Here is a 15,869-nt window from a genome sequence, read left to right as displayed (position 1 = left end):
ATCATATTAATATGACAAAACTGAAAATTATCATTCCAAAGAGGTATAAATGGCATTTGATAAAATTCAATCACTGTTTTTTTATGAAAAAAAAAACACACCTTAGTTTAATAGGACAAAATAAAAATGCCCGCAATTGCCACCTATATTTAAAATTAATATGAAAATACCAACATGGTGTGCAGAATTATGAGGCGGTCCCCAAGATCCCTAACTTCTGGTGTACACCTCCTATAGAATCCCCTATTTTTGAGTGTGTGGGGGGATTGTGAATATGTTGAATTTCAGTCCTGTGGTTAGGTTACAGTATTTGACAAAGGTGAAAGGATTTTTCTGCACACTTAGGTCCAAACTAAGTTTGGTTTTGAGTTAATCAAAAGGAAGATTCTCCTGGGTGGGCCTGACCTCATCAGGCAAACCCTCTGAGTCTGGGCCCTTCGTGAAATCAAAGATTTGAAACACGAGGGAGATTCTGCTGCTGCCTGAAGAAGTAAGCTGCTGTGTCTTGAGAGCAGCTCTTAACAGCTGGATCTTTTCCAGCTCACACTTGGCAAGAAAATAGGAACTCAGTCATACAGCCACACAATAACCTGAGGACTGTGCAAATAGATCTTTCCCTCATCAAGCCTCTGGATGAAAATGCATCTGGTCTTACTTTGATTTCAGCCTTCAGACCCTGAACAGAAACCCAAATATTCCAGACTCTGGGCCCATGGAAACTCCAGACTCACTAAACCTGTGCTGTTTTAAGCCACTGTGCTTGTGGTAATTTGTTCTATAGCAATAGAAAACTAATACAACCAGCTAATAAAACAAAACAAACAAAGTTATAAATATGGAAAGAGGGGGCATAATTATTACCACTTGAAAATGACACGCTTCTCCATCTAGAACACTGAAGCAAACTGATCAAAAAGAATAAGAGGCCAATCAGAAGAATTCAGTAAATCATATAGCTAGAAAATTAATATATTTAAAAATTATGACACTGCTTATATTTAGTGAACACTGACTGTATGACATACACTTACTAAGGCTTTATACTTTAATTCTTTGTGTCCTGACAACCCTAAAAGGCATGTGTGATTTTTGTGCCCCACTGCACTGATGAGAAAATTAAAGCACTCACCCACATTACAGTGTCAGGATATAAGCTCATGAACTACAGAAAAAATAGCTTTCCTATATGCATGCAAAGACTGATTAGAAAAGAGAATTAAATTAAATATTCCATTTATAACAGCAAGGAAAAAGGCAGAATGACTTAGAACACAAAGACTAATATGAAGTGAGGAAGAACAACATCAAAATCTTAAATATCTACTGAGAATATAAAAGTCCTCATATTTGATACAAAAAATCATTTTTAAATTTTTTTAAAGTTTATTTATTATGAAAGAGAGAGACATAATATGAAGGGGAAGGGGCAGAGAAGGAAAGAAAGAATCCCAAGCAGGCTCTGCACTGTCAATGCAGAGTCCTACATGGGACATGAACTCATGAACCTTGAGATCATGATCTGAGCCAAAATCAAGAGTCAAATGCTTAACCGACTGAGCCACCCAGGCTCAGGCACCACCCCCCCAAAATCATTTTTTAAAACAGAAAGACCAAAGATTGCACAAAGTCCATGAAATTCTAATTAAAATACTATAAAGGGAAAAAGGAAATCTATTCAATAAAAAGCATTGGAACAATGGGTTAGTCACTTGGAAAGAAATAAAACTTATTTTCTACCTTACTCTTTATACCAAAATAAATTCCAGAGTAATCAAAGAGTAAATCATAAATTAAAACCTGAAAGACCTAGAAGAACATGGAAGCATTTTTAAAAACAATCTTGAAAGGAATTCAGTGTTTTGAGGCATGACACAGAATCAAGAGTCCTCACAGAAAAGATTAGTAAATTTCAAATGTTTATATTAAAAGAATCCGTATGTAATAGTAGACTGGATCTTTGCTCTCAATCCCAGGGCCTTGCCATATTAGAAGCATAAGTCCATGCTTCTTATGGGTAACATGGAAGCCTCCCAAGAGAGTGCATACAGTACTCATCCTCTCCCAATGCTGGGCTTGGCCACGAAACTTGCTTGGCCACACAGGGTGGAGGTGGCCATCACTCCCAGGACTTCCGGGGCATCTCATGTTGCCTGCCACCCAACATCAAATGCAGCCTGGGCCACAGAATGGACATATAGCACACATTGGGGCCACCCCAATGACCTGCAAACCAGAGCAGAAAACAAAGACTGGATACTGCCAACCACTGAGTTTTGGGGTGCTTCTTCATGCAGCCTTATCATGGTAAGAGCCGATGAATGTTTGTGGTTTAAAAAGAACATAAAATGGAAGACCAGTTCCAAATGGGAAAAATACTTAAAATACATACAACAGACAAAAGGTTGATTGTCTTAATTTATAGAGTTCATATAAATTAATAAGAAAGGGAACACCTGGGTGCCTAAGTTGGTTAAGCACTGCCTCTTGATTTCAGCTCAGGTCATGGTTCTCAAGCCCTGAATTGGGCTCTGAGCTGACAGCATGGAGCCTGCTTGGGATTCTCTCTCTTCCTCTCTCTCTCTCTGCCCCTCCCCTGCTGGCATGCGTGCATGTGTGCTCTCTCTCTCTCTCTCTCTAAATAAATGAACATTACAAAACGGGAACCACTCAATAGAAAATATGGCCAAGTATGTTCACATTTTTAATGGAGGATAACATATAAAGGGATGCTTAAACCTACTCTAATTTTTTAAAAGCAAGCCAGAACAATACGACAAATACTTTTTATCAGGCTGCCAACTTTTTGGTGAAGTATGATAAAACCCAGTGGTGGCAAGAACAGAGGAAAAAGAAGTTCCTCTTTAATATTATTGGTGTTGGTATAAAATGATGTAGTCTTATTTCATGGCAATTTCATAAATCTCTCAAAATAGGAAATGCATATACTTATATTGAATGATTTCACTACTGGGAACACAGCCTATGGATACAGTACCAGAGGTATGGCAAGTCACTTACACAAGGATGTTTATAGCAAAAACCTGTAACAAGTGGGTAACAATAAAGGGCTAGTTAAATAAACTTTGATATTTACATAGAGCGTGAATATATGCATTATGAAATTTGAGGCAGATCTGTTTATGCTACTGCGGAAAATCTCAAGCATAAATAATTGACAAACAAGATATATCCCAGTGTGCATAGAATCATCCCATTTGTATAAACAGAGAAATGGACGGATGCTAGTACATACATAAACGTTTCTCTCTGGAAGTATTCACAAGGAACTTAACAATGGGAAACTGGAAGAGAGAGGAAGGGAAGAAACACTTGCTATTAAATGTGTAACTTTCTGAAATACTAACCTTTGATCTGTGCACGCATTATATCATGAATATTTTAAACTATGCATACCACTGGAACCTGTAATTCCACTTCTAAGAATTCCAGGTATTAATCAAAGTGTTCTTTATAATTTTGAAAATGGGAAATGACCTGGGTGTTTAGCAACAGAGAACTGCTTATATTTATTAGGTCTTTTCCAATTGCTGACACTAAATCATGTTGTAGAAGAATATTTAGTGCTGTGTGGAAATGTTCACACCACATAAAAGAAAAAGAAGAAAAGAAAGAGCAGGCTACGAAATGGTATGGAGGGAGGATAATTTCCCTTGCATTAAGTAAATAAATACAAATGCAAACACACAAAATACATAAAGAAATCAGCACTAGATCCCAAAGACAGCCATGATCATCTCTGTAGAGTGGGACTTTGGCTTCCTCCTTGTACTTTTTAGGTTCCCATGTTTTATAAATAATAGAAAAAATACTTTACTGAAACACAAGCTAACAACAGCCGATTCTACCTTCTAAGGGGATAGGTATACCCAGGTAAGAGGGACATAATTCCCTCTAATGCTCCCTTCCACAGGTGGGAGAGGTGGATGGGGCCAAATTCCAACTTGCACTGAGGGCCCCGTACTTCAGAACAAATGTTGAGGGTCTCTGAAGACTTATGGCCTTACTAAGAAGACAAGAAACCAGAATCACAAGCACTGTGATGAGGGTCCAGAAGGTGGTAGGGATCCAAGGTGTGTGTGGGGAGGCCTGGTCTGCCAGGTAAGATGCCATAGGCAGGTGGCCATAGGCAATTCCATATGGCTGCTATTCTTTGATGGAGAATAGGAAGAATTTAAGAACAGTAAGAACTGAAGACATAAATGCAAGTTTCAAAGATGAATTCCAACTAGTACCCAAACGTGTGTAAAAGCCTCCTGCCCTTCTACTTCCCTCAACCAACACAGGGAAGAAAATATGAAGTGGGCAGGTACACTGCCCAGTTTGGAAAAGAATACTATAGAAACCATGTGCAAACCATTTTGGTTCTCTCCTTTTAAAAGTCTCCTCTTTGCACAATAAAAACAATGTATTTGTTGATACAGAACATTAATTCCATTAAAATCACATCAAGTATAATGAAAAGCTATCAGAGTATAATTATGTAAGCAAATTCACAGACCCGCATCAACTTTTAAATCCACTGGAATTACAACAGGAAGTGAACCTGCCTGGTAGACAAATTGCTCCTTCATCTCCAAATGATTATGAATAAAGGCCCACTGTACTAATGTTAGAAACCGCACACTTCATGCAAACTCCAAAATCTAGGACTTTTCCTTAAAGGTGCCTTTGCCTGGGTTTTCCTAGAGGCAGCCTATTCTCAGGGCCAGAGGCTATGCTCCTAAACCCTGTGTCTTCTGAGTTAAACTTGTCCCAAGTCACACTCCCTTCTCAGAATCCCTTGAGCCTATAGACTGGATCCTGCAGGGTCCCCTGAATTCCTGGACATTCACAGTTGCCCCTTGGAGGATTTCTTTGCAGTCCAGGGGGGACAGGTGCTACCCCCCACCCCAGGCATCCCTAAGTCCTTGCACCAACCCTGATCCTCTTCAGCTGTCCAAGCCATACACAGAGACTTGGGTGCGGAGTGAGTCTTCTTTCTGGAACTTAGTGAGGTGCCCAGAGGAGGCAGAGGGTTGGGATAACAGGGGAAGGGGGTAGGGGGACTTGATTTCTATGAGAGGACATAGGAGCACTTCTATACTGCTGACCATCCCATGGGAGTGAGGACCATGCCTGCTGATGACTGTCCAATTGAAGGGACTCATGCTGGGACACCTTGGCCCCCACCCCTCACTCATGGTCTATATCTACCCACAGGCTTAGATACTTCTAGGACCCCCAAACAGAGGCTGGGGAACCTGCACAACTGTGTCATGCTGGCAGCATGCAGGGGATCTCCCCCTAATGGCCCTGGATAGATGTAGTGGCCTCCCCAAGGGCTGGGTAGCAGGGGTCAGGACCACTGCTATTTTCCAATCCTGTTCCCCTTTCCTTGCCACTGGTCCCTGCAGCCACCCCTCCCTGAAACATCCCCTGCCCATCTCCTCAACCCTTCTCCTTCCTTCTATAGGTGATCTGTCTTGGGACAGCTTATTCTCACTGTTGCTGCATCCTTCATTGAGTGTCTCCAACCTCTTCCCCCAGCCTCTCTGCCTTCCAGGCCCCTGTGCACATCCCCAAGCCTATGGAAACCTGCTGGATGCCTTATCAGCAGGTCTGACTCAATAGTGCCAACCATGCCATCACACCTCCACCCCAGCCAGGACATTTCCTACCTCGGTCTGAGGCCTTTCAGAAATCTGAAGTTACGCCGCTTCCCTCCCTGACACCCTCCTCATGCTCACATCCTATCCAAAGCAGGTACATCACACTGTCCAACTCATACTGGATACACCTCTTCTGCCCATGCCTCTACCCTCCACCCACACTGGCTACCTGGCTGTCACCTCACCACCAGAACTACAGTAACAGCTCTACAACAGGTCTCCCTGCCCCCACTTCTGACTGCATCTCGAACCTATTCTCCATTCTGCAGAATCACATGCCCATTCAGATATGACCATGCCCTCTCCTCTTCTGAGACTCTTCCCTTCTTCTGCCTTTGGGGTAAGTCCCAAATCTTTAGGCTCAGAGAGTTCCTGCCTATCTGTGCTGCCTCATCCAGGTCCCTCCACCACAATGAATTGCTTGGGCCTCCCCCTTCCTGCACCAGAATGTGAAGCCCCCCAGGAGAAAGCTACGGAACCATGGTACCAGGGCACCAGGGCCCACACCCCACCCATGTGCCCATTTTCCTGGCATGTAGCAAGTCCTGGGGGCAGAGGACATACCTTTTTCATGTGGGCAGTCCCCAAACTGAGCAAAGGGCCTGGGCATAAGTGATGTTCCTGAAGGCTCTTGGTGTGCAGACACTCAGCCTCCCAAGACTACCCATCCCCCTCACCTGCACACCTGTCCACTTCTGTAGCCACAATGAGGCAGCACAGCCTAAGCAGCAGTGTTCTTAGTTTTACTCTGTATTTTATAACAAAGGTAATGCAAGTTCAACATATAAAAATATATGGGGCTTTCTGGAAAGCCCTACAAGCTAAAGGAAGAAAAGGAAACAATTTATTTCTCACCACTTCCATAACTTCTGTTATAGATTGGACCCTATTGTATTCCTATTGTATTCTACTTAACTAGATTTTTAAAAAAATGGCTCACAGTCTTGTCAATAATCATTACCATATAATGTATCATGATCATGACATCACATCCTGTAAGTATTCATTTACATCACCTTAATGGCTGAATGATATTCCACTGTATGAAAATATCATCACTTATATATGTATGTATATATGTATGTATGTATGTATTTTACAGAGAGAGAAAGAGTGAGAGCAGGGAAGGGGCAGAGAGAGAGAGAGAGAAAGAAAGAACCTTAAGCAGGCTCCACACTCAGCAAGGAGCCTGGCATAGGGCTCAATCCCATGATCCTGGGATCATGACCTGAAGTGAAATAAACAGTTGGACGCTCAACTGACTGAGCCACCCAGGCATCCTTACAGCTTTTAAACCTTTGCCTGGATGCCTAAAATGGTGGTTCAGGGAAACATGGAAAGGTGGAGAGATGGAGAGCATTTGGTTAGCTTCAAAGAGTAGAACCCAAGGAACAACTCTCACCAAGGACTATCACAACGAGTACCTCATTATGCATCAACTCAGGAGGGGCTCATTGTCTCCCTTCTTACAGACAAAGAAACCAAGTCTCCAAGATGTGAAATAATCTGTTGAAGGAAACAGATCTAGTAAGTTTCAAAGTCAACACTGAGAAGCCTAACCAATTCCATGAGAGTCAACACTCGTGAACAGCAAAGACATACTACAGAAGAAATTTCATGCTTAGGAAAGACTGTTTTAAGTCCCCAGTCCCATGTGCAATAATCTGAGTACAAAAAGAAACTTTCCTATGGTTAAAATATGTATTATATTACAAATATAATTCATGGCTATTTTCCATATAAATAATCTCAAATCAAGATTTGATTTTCTCTAATGGCTCTAGTCTGAAAAGAATAGTTATGAACAGGAGTGGAAAGACACACACATTCACTGCTTCTTTAATTGTATTTTCTGCAAAACTCTGCAATACTATTTTTAATATCTGATTACACCATCAATAGAGCTATATTCCACAAAAGCAATTATGTTTTGCTCAGCAAAAAATCAGAATGGAATAATATGTGGCATACTAACAACTGTAAGAATAGAAGCAATTTGGAACATTTTAGAATAATGATTGGGATCATTTATTCAGAATTTACAGCAAACACATTTTAAAGACATGCTATCATGAAGTCTACTGCAAAGTTTAAGTTATGCACGACACAAACAAAAAATGCACAGGGAGTGCAGTATTTTATCAAAACATTAATAACAGCACTCTAAAAACCTGAGCTTTTATCAAACACTTCCTGCTCACCAGTTTTCTCCAGCGTAAAAGCAGCATTTAACTTAATGTGCTTTCGTTTTCTTTAAGAGCTCTGTCCAAATGTCTGTCAAGTACTGAAGTGGAATCCTTCAACAGGAAAGGCAAACAGGGGGCAACCTCCTCCCACAACCAAAAGAGACAAAACTCCTCCATCACAGCACCACTCCTGGCCAAGTGCAGAGGGGACACCATGCAGAATCCTCCCTGACACAGTGTTCCAGGCACCATTACTTAAAATTTATATTGCTATGTCTTACCTACATAAAGGTCCTACTGAATAAGTCAGAGCAGTTAGAGGGATGCCATTATTTATGCATAAGGGAAGCTTGACTTACGCTTCTTAAAGGCAGTTCACAGTCATTAAGGTCTTCTACTTCTAAGTAGGCTGGAGTAGTTAACAGCACATCAATGTTCCCATCAAGAACAACTGGAAAAATTAGATAAAATCTGGAAACTAACTCTTTGAAAGAAGCTGAGAGCAATGAAATTCAGAGCAGTTGCACTGAGAAGAAAACTTTCCTCCTAGAGTGAAGCTAACCTCTGCAACTTCCTTACCCTAGAGGCATTGGCCAATTTGTGGCAGAAGCAGAAGCCAGAGAACCCTGGCTTGGCTTTACACAGAGACTTGGGATGCAAGCACAGGTTTGGCTTACCCCTTGGGATATTTTCCAAATTCTGAGGGTAAAGCACATAAATCTTTAACAAAAAGCCACTGAAAAGCAGAGTGAAGATAAAGATTGTAATTCAGAAACCCCAGAGGGAGGGTCTATGAAGAATACAAAAGAGTACCATTTGAAAACCCCATAAGGCCAGGACTTACCAAAACAAGACTGCAGCTCACCTGGACTACACACTACCTCTGACACATCAGTCCCCACCTGCCATAAGGGGATTGCTGTCAAACAATCCAGATAATGAAGTTAGCTGGGCACCTTCAGAATCATTATGTCCAAGAAAACAAAAGATGGACAAAACAAATGAAAGGAAGAATTTCACTTGATAATTAAAAGCTTTAAAAATCAAAGAGAAAAAGTGTAGGACTAAAAAAAGAAATACCCAAAATTTATAATTCAGTGGATGGGTTTAATATCAGATTAGATACAGAAGAAAGCAGGACTAGTAAACTACAAGACAGGTCAATTAAAACAAGTACCCAAACTAAAAGATAAAGAGAAAAAAGTAAAAAATAATATTAGAGCAATATAAGACATAATGAAAAGACCTGACACGTGTAATTTGAGTCCCAGAGAGAAAAAAACAAAAACAAACAAACAAAAAAACAAAACACCCCCAGAAGAGTGTGGAAGACATATGGCTGAGAATTTTCCAAAACAAATAAAATAACAAACCACAAATTATTCAATAATTCCAGCAAAGGGGTGAATTGGACACACACACATTACCTTTAAAGAAGTAACAAAAAAACTGAAAGTCAATTTCTAAGCAAAGTCATGGAGACCACCTATAATTTCCTAAAAGGAAATAACTACAAACCTAGAATTCTATAACCAAGAAAACAACCTTCAAAAAACAAATGTGAAATAAAGACTGTTTCAGACAATCAGAGCAGGATTTGTCACCAGCAAAGCTGCACTAAGGAAAGCTAAAGGACACTGACCCAGAGAGAAGCCCAGGTAAACAGGAAGGAATAAAGACTGATGGAAGGGATAAACAAATATTGATGGCAAACAAACTTTGGAAGCTAGGAAAAAGATAGACAGATGGCACTGATTTGGCAGAATTGAGAAAGATGAATTCCAAAGCAGCAGAAAACAGAACCAGGTGTACAACCAGTTGGGAATTCTCAGAATTCCCAGAAGGTTCAGGCACGGGCCTCTCTGGACATCCCTGGAGCCAGAGCTGAGTTAATGTAGATGTGAGGAGCTGATCAAGGAAAAAGGCCAAAAAAGGCAGTAATCCACAATGCGCTTTATCAGGTGATGCCTGGTTTCATAAGAATGGAAATGCCTTATAACATGACACTGTCCAGGGGCCTAAGGCCAGCTGGCCACCATCCAGAGGGAAGGAGGGCAAGGGAACTCCTAGAGTAGAGGTAGAGGGGCATCAGAGAGGGGCGCATACATCTAGGCGATGTCACTCAGCAGCACAGTGAGAAGCCTCTGGGTCAGACAGCTTAAGGGGCAGCAGCAGCATGGGGCCTTTAACTACAAGGTTGGATCTTATCAACAGCCACCAGATGCTGAGGGAGGTCTTTCAGATTATGCAAAGCAAGGAGGCTCTAAATGCTAAAAAAAAATTTTTTAAAAATAAAAATCTTTTAAAGATCTGTTTACTCATGCTATTCTTTAAAATGATTGGGTGTGTTAAAACTTCAAGTTTGGCACCAGCAAGCTTTTTTTTTTTAAGTGTATTTATTTTGAGAGAGACAGAGAGCATGAGCAAGCAGGGGAAGGACAGAGAGAGAGGGAAGGAGAAAATCCCAAGCAGGCTCTGTGCTGTCAGTGCAGAGCCCAACATAGGACTCAATCACATGAACCATGAAATTATAACATAAACTGAAACCAAGAGTCGAAGGCTTAAATGACTGAGCCACCCAGGTGCCCAAGCACCAGCAAGCTTTTAAGTTAATAGGTTTCAATATGTGGTGAGGAAATAAACCACCTAGGGGCCAATACACAAAACAGAGTGAGAGCATCTTTGCCATTTATATAACAAATGGGAAGGAGGAGCTAAAACAAGGAAAAAGAATTGGGAAGGCCAATTGAAAACAGATCCATAAATTCCTCCTAGCAGAATTCTGCAGGCCTATCCCCTGAAAAGAAAAAAAACAAAAGGTCTGTGGTGTAGGGACTGACCAGCACTAGCTCACATTACAGCAGAGTGAGCTAAGAGAAGGTATGTTGAAACCATGCGGCATCTTTTTAGATGAAATTAATATAGGATTGTACTCCAGCAAAACAAGGGAGCAAGGCCAGAATGAAGAAGACTTGAGATCCAGAAAATGGGTAAAGAGAATTCCAAAAATAACAGCATATTCCAAGATGACAGCTGTACAGCAGGCCCGGAAAGCCATCAACCCAAGATAAGCAAATGAGGTATCCAAGAAGAAAAAGGGAACAGGAAGATTACTTGCTGGAACTGACTGTATAAAATTGCATGAGAAGCTACAGCAAGGGAGGTACTGAATGATAAAGCAAATGAAAAAGGAAGGCAAGTATCAACTTGAGGGGAAAAAAGGTAAGTTAGTCAATAATTCATAATTCACTACATGGCTCTGGAATAAATAATATTTACATATGCAGTAATTTAAACCCAAATACTGACTTAACTTATACACCCACTATGGGGAGTAAGATAAGGAAAGCAGAAGGGACAGTGAGGTTAAAAAGCTAAATACTGGTTACCATAATAAGAAGTCTAAAATTGTGTCTAAAACTGATTAATCAAAGAAAACAGGATCTTACTATAGAAATGTTGTAAGTGCTAGGAAAAAAACTAAGAATCAAAAGTAATTGTCTCTGGACAAGTTAGGGCAGAGAACTACTAAGTATTCCTATTTGCTATTTGACTTTTTAAACTATGTCCTTATTTTGTTAGATGACATAAAAATTAATTTTAAAAAGAGGTAAACATGAATATATTTCTTTTTACTAACATAAAATTTGAAATGCTCAAGCCACCTGAATAATGCCAACATCTATCATACCTGTGAAAAAACAGCTGATCGTTTTACATTTAATTTTTTTTAGTTTAAGAGTTGAAACTCTCCTAAATTGTACCAAAGCTCCCAAATTGCCCTATTTTTCATGGTACTGTGGGGAAAAGTAAATCTGGCATTTCTGCCCACAAAGCACCAAAAGGATTAAGATCAGTTAATTTCTTCAATTATTATTTCATGAGCAATGGGCTCTAAGTACTGGACAGCAGCCAACATCATTCCAGATGCTGAAGATGGCATGGGGGAGCCCTGAAAAACACATGAGAAACACAAGAAGACATGCCAGCTCAATGGCACTGAGCAAGTGACCTCTCACCTACATAAGAGCCCCACAGACATATTATCTCCTCTCCTCTTGGTAAGTTTTAACAACCCTGGGACAGTTTCAGAGAGGCTGCCAGGGCTAAGTAAAAAGCCCTTGAATTATAGGAGGAAAAGAAATGTTTAATTCTTGGATTTGAAAAGAAGGGACAACAAGATAAACTCCAGGAGTTTGGAAGAGAATGGCCAGCATCTGTACATTAAATGAGAGAAGAATAACAGAGAAAGATCCTTTTTGGCTATTAAGACCAAAGAATTCTTGATATCTATACATGTTGAAAGTTGTTGGCACTCAACTGTGCAAGAGAAATCTGCTACCCTCTACCACCTCCCCTACAAAATCATCAGTAATCTTTTTTTAATGCTTCAGAAAAAAATGCCTTTGTATGGGTAGACCAGGGTAGAGGGAAGCTGACAAAAACTCACAAAGGTTTTTTGACTGTCAAATTTGAATAAGACAGGGCAGTGCTGAAGTAGTCCCTGAGCATGGAGATTCCAGAGAATGGAGCACATAATCTGTGGGAATTAGAAGAAAGTATGGGGACTGCCTGGGACATCCTGAACAGAACAACCAGGCAGGTCCCAGTCAATAATGCCAGATCTTGAAGGCCAAGGAGTGCCTGCATGGAATCTGAGATACATGATCAAATGAATAATTTTGGGATAAATGAGTGTGTCTTGGAGTGTTTCCCACAGAGTACTAGTTTCTCAAGGGACACATATCAAAAAAAGGTTCCATAGTCAATGAGGTCTGAAAACATGATACAGTAGTATATCCCTTTCATGAAGAGTGACAGTGCACATCAGAATAACAAACACTCTGCAAGTTCTAATACATAGTACAGAAAGAAAACATTTCAACCTTGAATAACTAGGCCTTCCCCAAATGTGACCTTGGAATCTCTTTTTCATTCAAAATACATATTTAACATCTTGTATAAGCAATCTTTCACTGCACCCTTAGAGGAAATGTTGGCATAGGAAATTATAGTGGGAATTCGGAGAAAGATAAGGTAGAGTACCTTTTTTTCAAGATGGAAATAGCTTTTCCTGACTAGATAAATAATGTATACTCAAGTTGCCAAATTTAGAGAATATGAAAAATTATAGAGAAGAAAGTAAAAATTACCTATACTACTGCATGCAGAGACAAACCAATGGCAATATTTGAGTGTATTTATATCTAGCTTTTTTTCTATTAAGTTCATTTGATTTTTTTTATAAAGGCTAGGCTCACAGTACAGATTTTCATTTAAAAAGGTATTGTGGACATCTGTGGACACCAATCCTCCTATAATAGACACTTAGACTGTCTCAAGAATTTGTCTGTTATGAAAAAAGATGAGATTAATGTCACTGTTGGCCCCCTACTACCCTTTCTGGACAGGCTCTATGCTCTCAGGTAAAGGGAATGAAACAGAGGCTACAGGCTGCCTGCACCACTTGTAGCCCAACATGAGAACACTGATAGCAGGAAGAAGAAGAAGGACAGTGGTTCTGTGAACTCTCAGTTTCTTTATTCTGGTCATGACCATGAAGCCTAAATGTCAGGCAGTCCCCCACCCCCAGGTATTCTCAAGCTCACAGTTTCAATACATGTCCTTTTACTTATAACTCAAGTCTTTCTGAAAGCAGTGTTCTGAAAAAATTCCTGCCACATCCCTCCCAGTTCCTCACTCACTGGTAGCCACAAAAATAAGTCTTTATCATGTCTGTGTCTATCAGTATCTTGCTCTTATCAACAAGGTCATGTTCTACCAATTCTACTGACTTAGTACATTTTATTTCTGTCATCAAAACCCATCAGACAATGTATTCCCAAACATCTTTGATGATGATTACACTTTACTAATAGTTCTAAAGCCTCTTTACTGTTTAATTATTTTTTGTATTACATTCTATTTGATCTTATATTGTTGATAGCCCTACTCTCTCTCTCTCTCTCTTTTCTTTTTTTGTCCCTTGCCAGGTATCTCCTTGTATATGCCTTGGGTCTTTTCATTCAACACATTTTTTGCTCAATAGCATCCATCTGATTGTTGCTTTTGGTCTCAGTCCAAAGCACTGTCTCTTAATAGAGGAATTTAAGCAACTTATATTTATTGTGATAGCTGACATATCTGATTTTTTTTTCCTGCTCTTATGTTTATGCTTGTTTATTGTATTTTCTGATCTTTTGTTTTTCTAATTTTCCATCTTTTTTTATTTTGGTCAACTTTTCTATTTGCTATTTTCTTTTTCTGGTCATTTGGAATTTATACATAGCTTTTCTATTTAAATTTTAATATCTATTTAAAATTACACACCTAACATTTATATATCAATGGAATATACACGTACAGGCTCTATTCAAGAAGGCAAGATTTTCTACTCCACTCTACCTCCCAGATTTTACTGAAGCAACCACATTAGATCAACTACCCCTACTTTATATTTTATGGGTTCAGTGGCTCACTGCTGAATCATTTACACCAATGCTTCTCATTTCTTGCCTTATCTTTATTCATAAATTCTTTCATTTGGCTTATGCACTTCAAGAATTTTTTTTCTTTCAGAAATGGGATGCAGACACTAAATCCATTGTATTTCTGAAGATAAGTATTATTTGCCCATTTACATGAATGAGCTTAGAAATCTTGCATATAGAAAGCCTACAAAATCTTACTTAACAACCTTATTCTTTATGAAACATAAATGCTGCTGCATTATCTTCTAGCACTTACTTTTGAGGATTAAAATCTAGTATCAGTCAGGTTCTCTTTCCCTTGAATATAGGCCTACTTTTTCCTATTTAATGCTTATTGTTGATTTGTTTAACCATTGAGATTCAGAAAAATTTCCAGAATATATATATATATATATATATACACACACACACACACACACACACACACACAGTACATATATGTATGTGTGCATTATATAAAGAAGCAGAAGAGAACTGTGCCATCAGGATTAAACATGAAGGCTTTGACTTATCATTGTGTATTTGAGTAAATGATGAGGGAAGGCCAAAGAAACATGTAGGCATGTGGGTTTCCAAGAAGATGTCAGAGTGGACTCTTTAGTACTTTCTTTTTGTTCTTTAACCCTAGGTTACATGTTTACAGGTGATTTATTTGCTTAGATTTAAAGCAAACTAGACATTTTTGTTGTAATCTATGTGTCTTTATAAACATTATGTGTAATATTGTTGTTCTGATGGTTCTATTTTCAAAGCTTCCAAGGCCTAAATCATTACCCTGCAGCTACTTTCAAATTAATATGAGTAAATAACTTCCCCTGATCCACAATTCATAAGAATCCTGCAGTGTGTATGGGGGTGGGGGGGGGAGGACAGAAGGGCAAACCACCTCAGTCTCAACTCCCAGACCATTCAACTTGGGAAGGTCTATGGCTGATGTAACCAATTACTATAAATTTAGTGGCTTAAAACACATAAACGTACTGTCTTCCAATTATGGAGGTTTGAAGTCCAAAATGGATTGGTAGAGCTGCATTCCTTCTGGTTCCAAGGGGAAGAATCTGTTCTCTTATCTCTACCAGCTTCTAGAGACTTTCTGAATTCCCTGGCCTGTGGTCCAGCATCACTCTTGAGCTCTCCTCCCATCCTCACACCTCCTTCTCTGACCCCCTTGTCCCTCTCTTTCCCTTCTGAAGGCCCCTATGATGACATTGGGCCCTCCCAGATAATCTAGGATAATCTCCCACTTCAAAATTCTTAAATTAATCACATCAACAAAGTCCTTTTTGCCATATAAAGTAACACATTTACAGGTTCGGGGGATTAGGACATGGACATCTTGGAGGCAGAGGCATTATTCTGTCTACACACCCAGGAATCTGCACTTTTAATCAGAACTAACAGAATATGTGTTGAGAATACCAAACTAGAGGTCATCACATAGTCATTGGAATTAGGACCTTCTCTAAGTCCTTTTTACTTTAAAAAAATGTTTTTTTTCCCTTCCCCTCCCCCATGGGTTTCTG

At 39.7% G+C, this 15,869-nt stretch overlaps 1 protein-coding gene across 1 annotated transcript in view; it reads right to left on the bottom strand.

Annotated features, from left to right (window-relative positions):
- FAM189A1 (family with sequence similarity 189 member A1) overlaps positions 1 to 15,489 on the bottom strand; it is a 287,059-nt gene extending 271,570 nt beyond the window's left edge. The window contains exons 1-3 of the mRNA XM_032593500.1: positions 15,328 to 15,489; positions 8,435 to 8,554; positions 406 to 546 (exon numbers count right to left, since the gene is read on the bottom strand). Of these exons, the coding sequence (XP_032449391.1) occupies positions 406 to 546; positions 8,435 to 8,554; positions 15,328 to 15,489 (423 nt within the window). The remainder of the gene's footprint in view (positions 1 to 405; positions 547 to 8,434; positions 8,555 to 15,327) is intronic.
- Between the last annotated feature and the right edge of the window lie 380 nt (positions 15,490 to 15,869).

This window comes from Lynx canadensis, chromosome B3 (assembly GCF_007474595.2).
Source record: "Lynx canadensis isolate LIC74 chromosome B3, mLynCan4.pri.v2, whole genome shotgun sequence".
Lineage (NCBI taxonomy): Eukaryota > Metazoa > Chordata > Mammalia > Carnivora > Felidae > Lynx > Lynx canadensis.
This window is presented reverse-complemented; position numbering and strand designations above follow the sequence as displayed.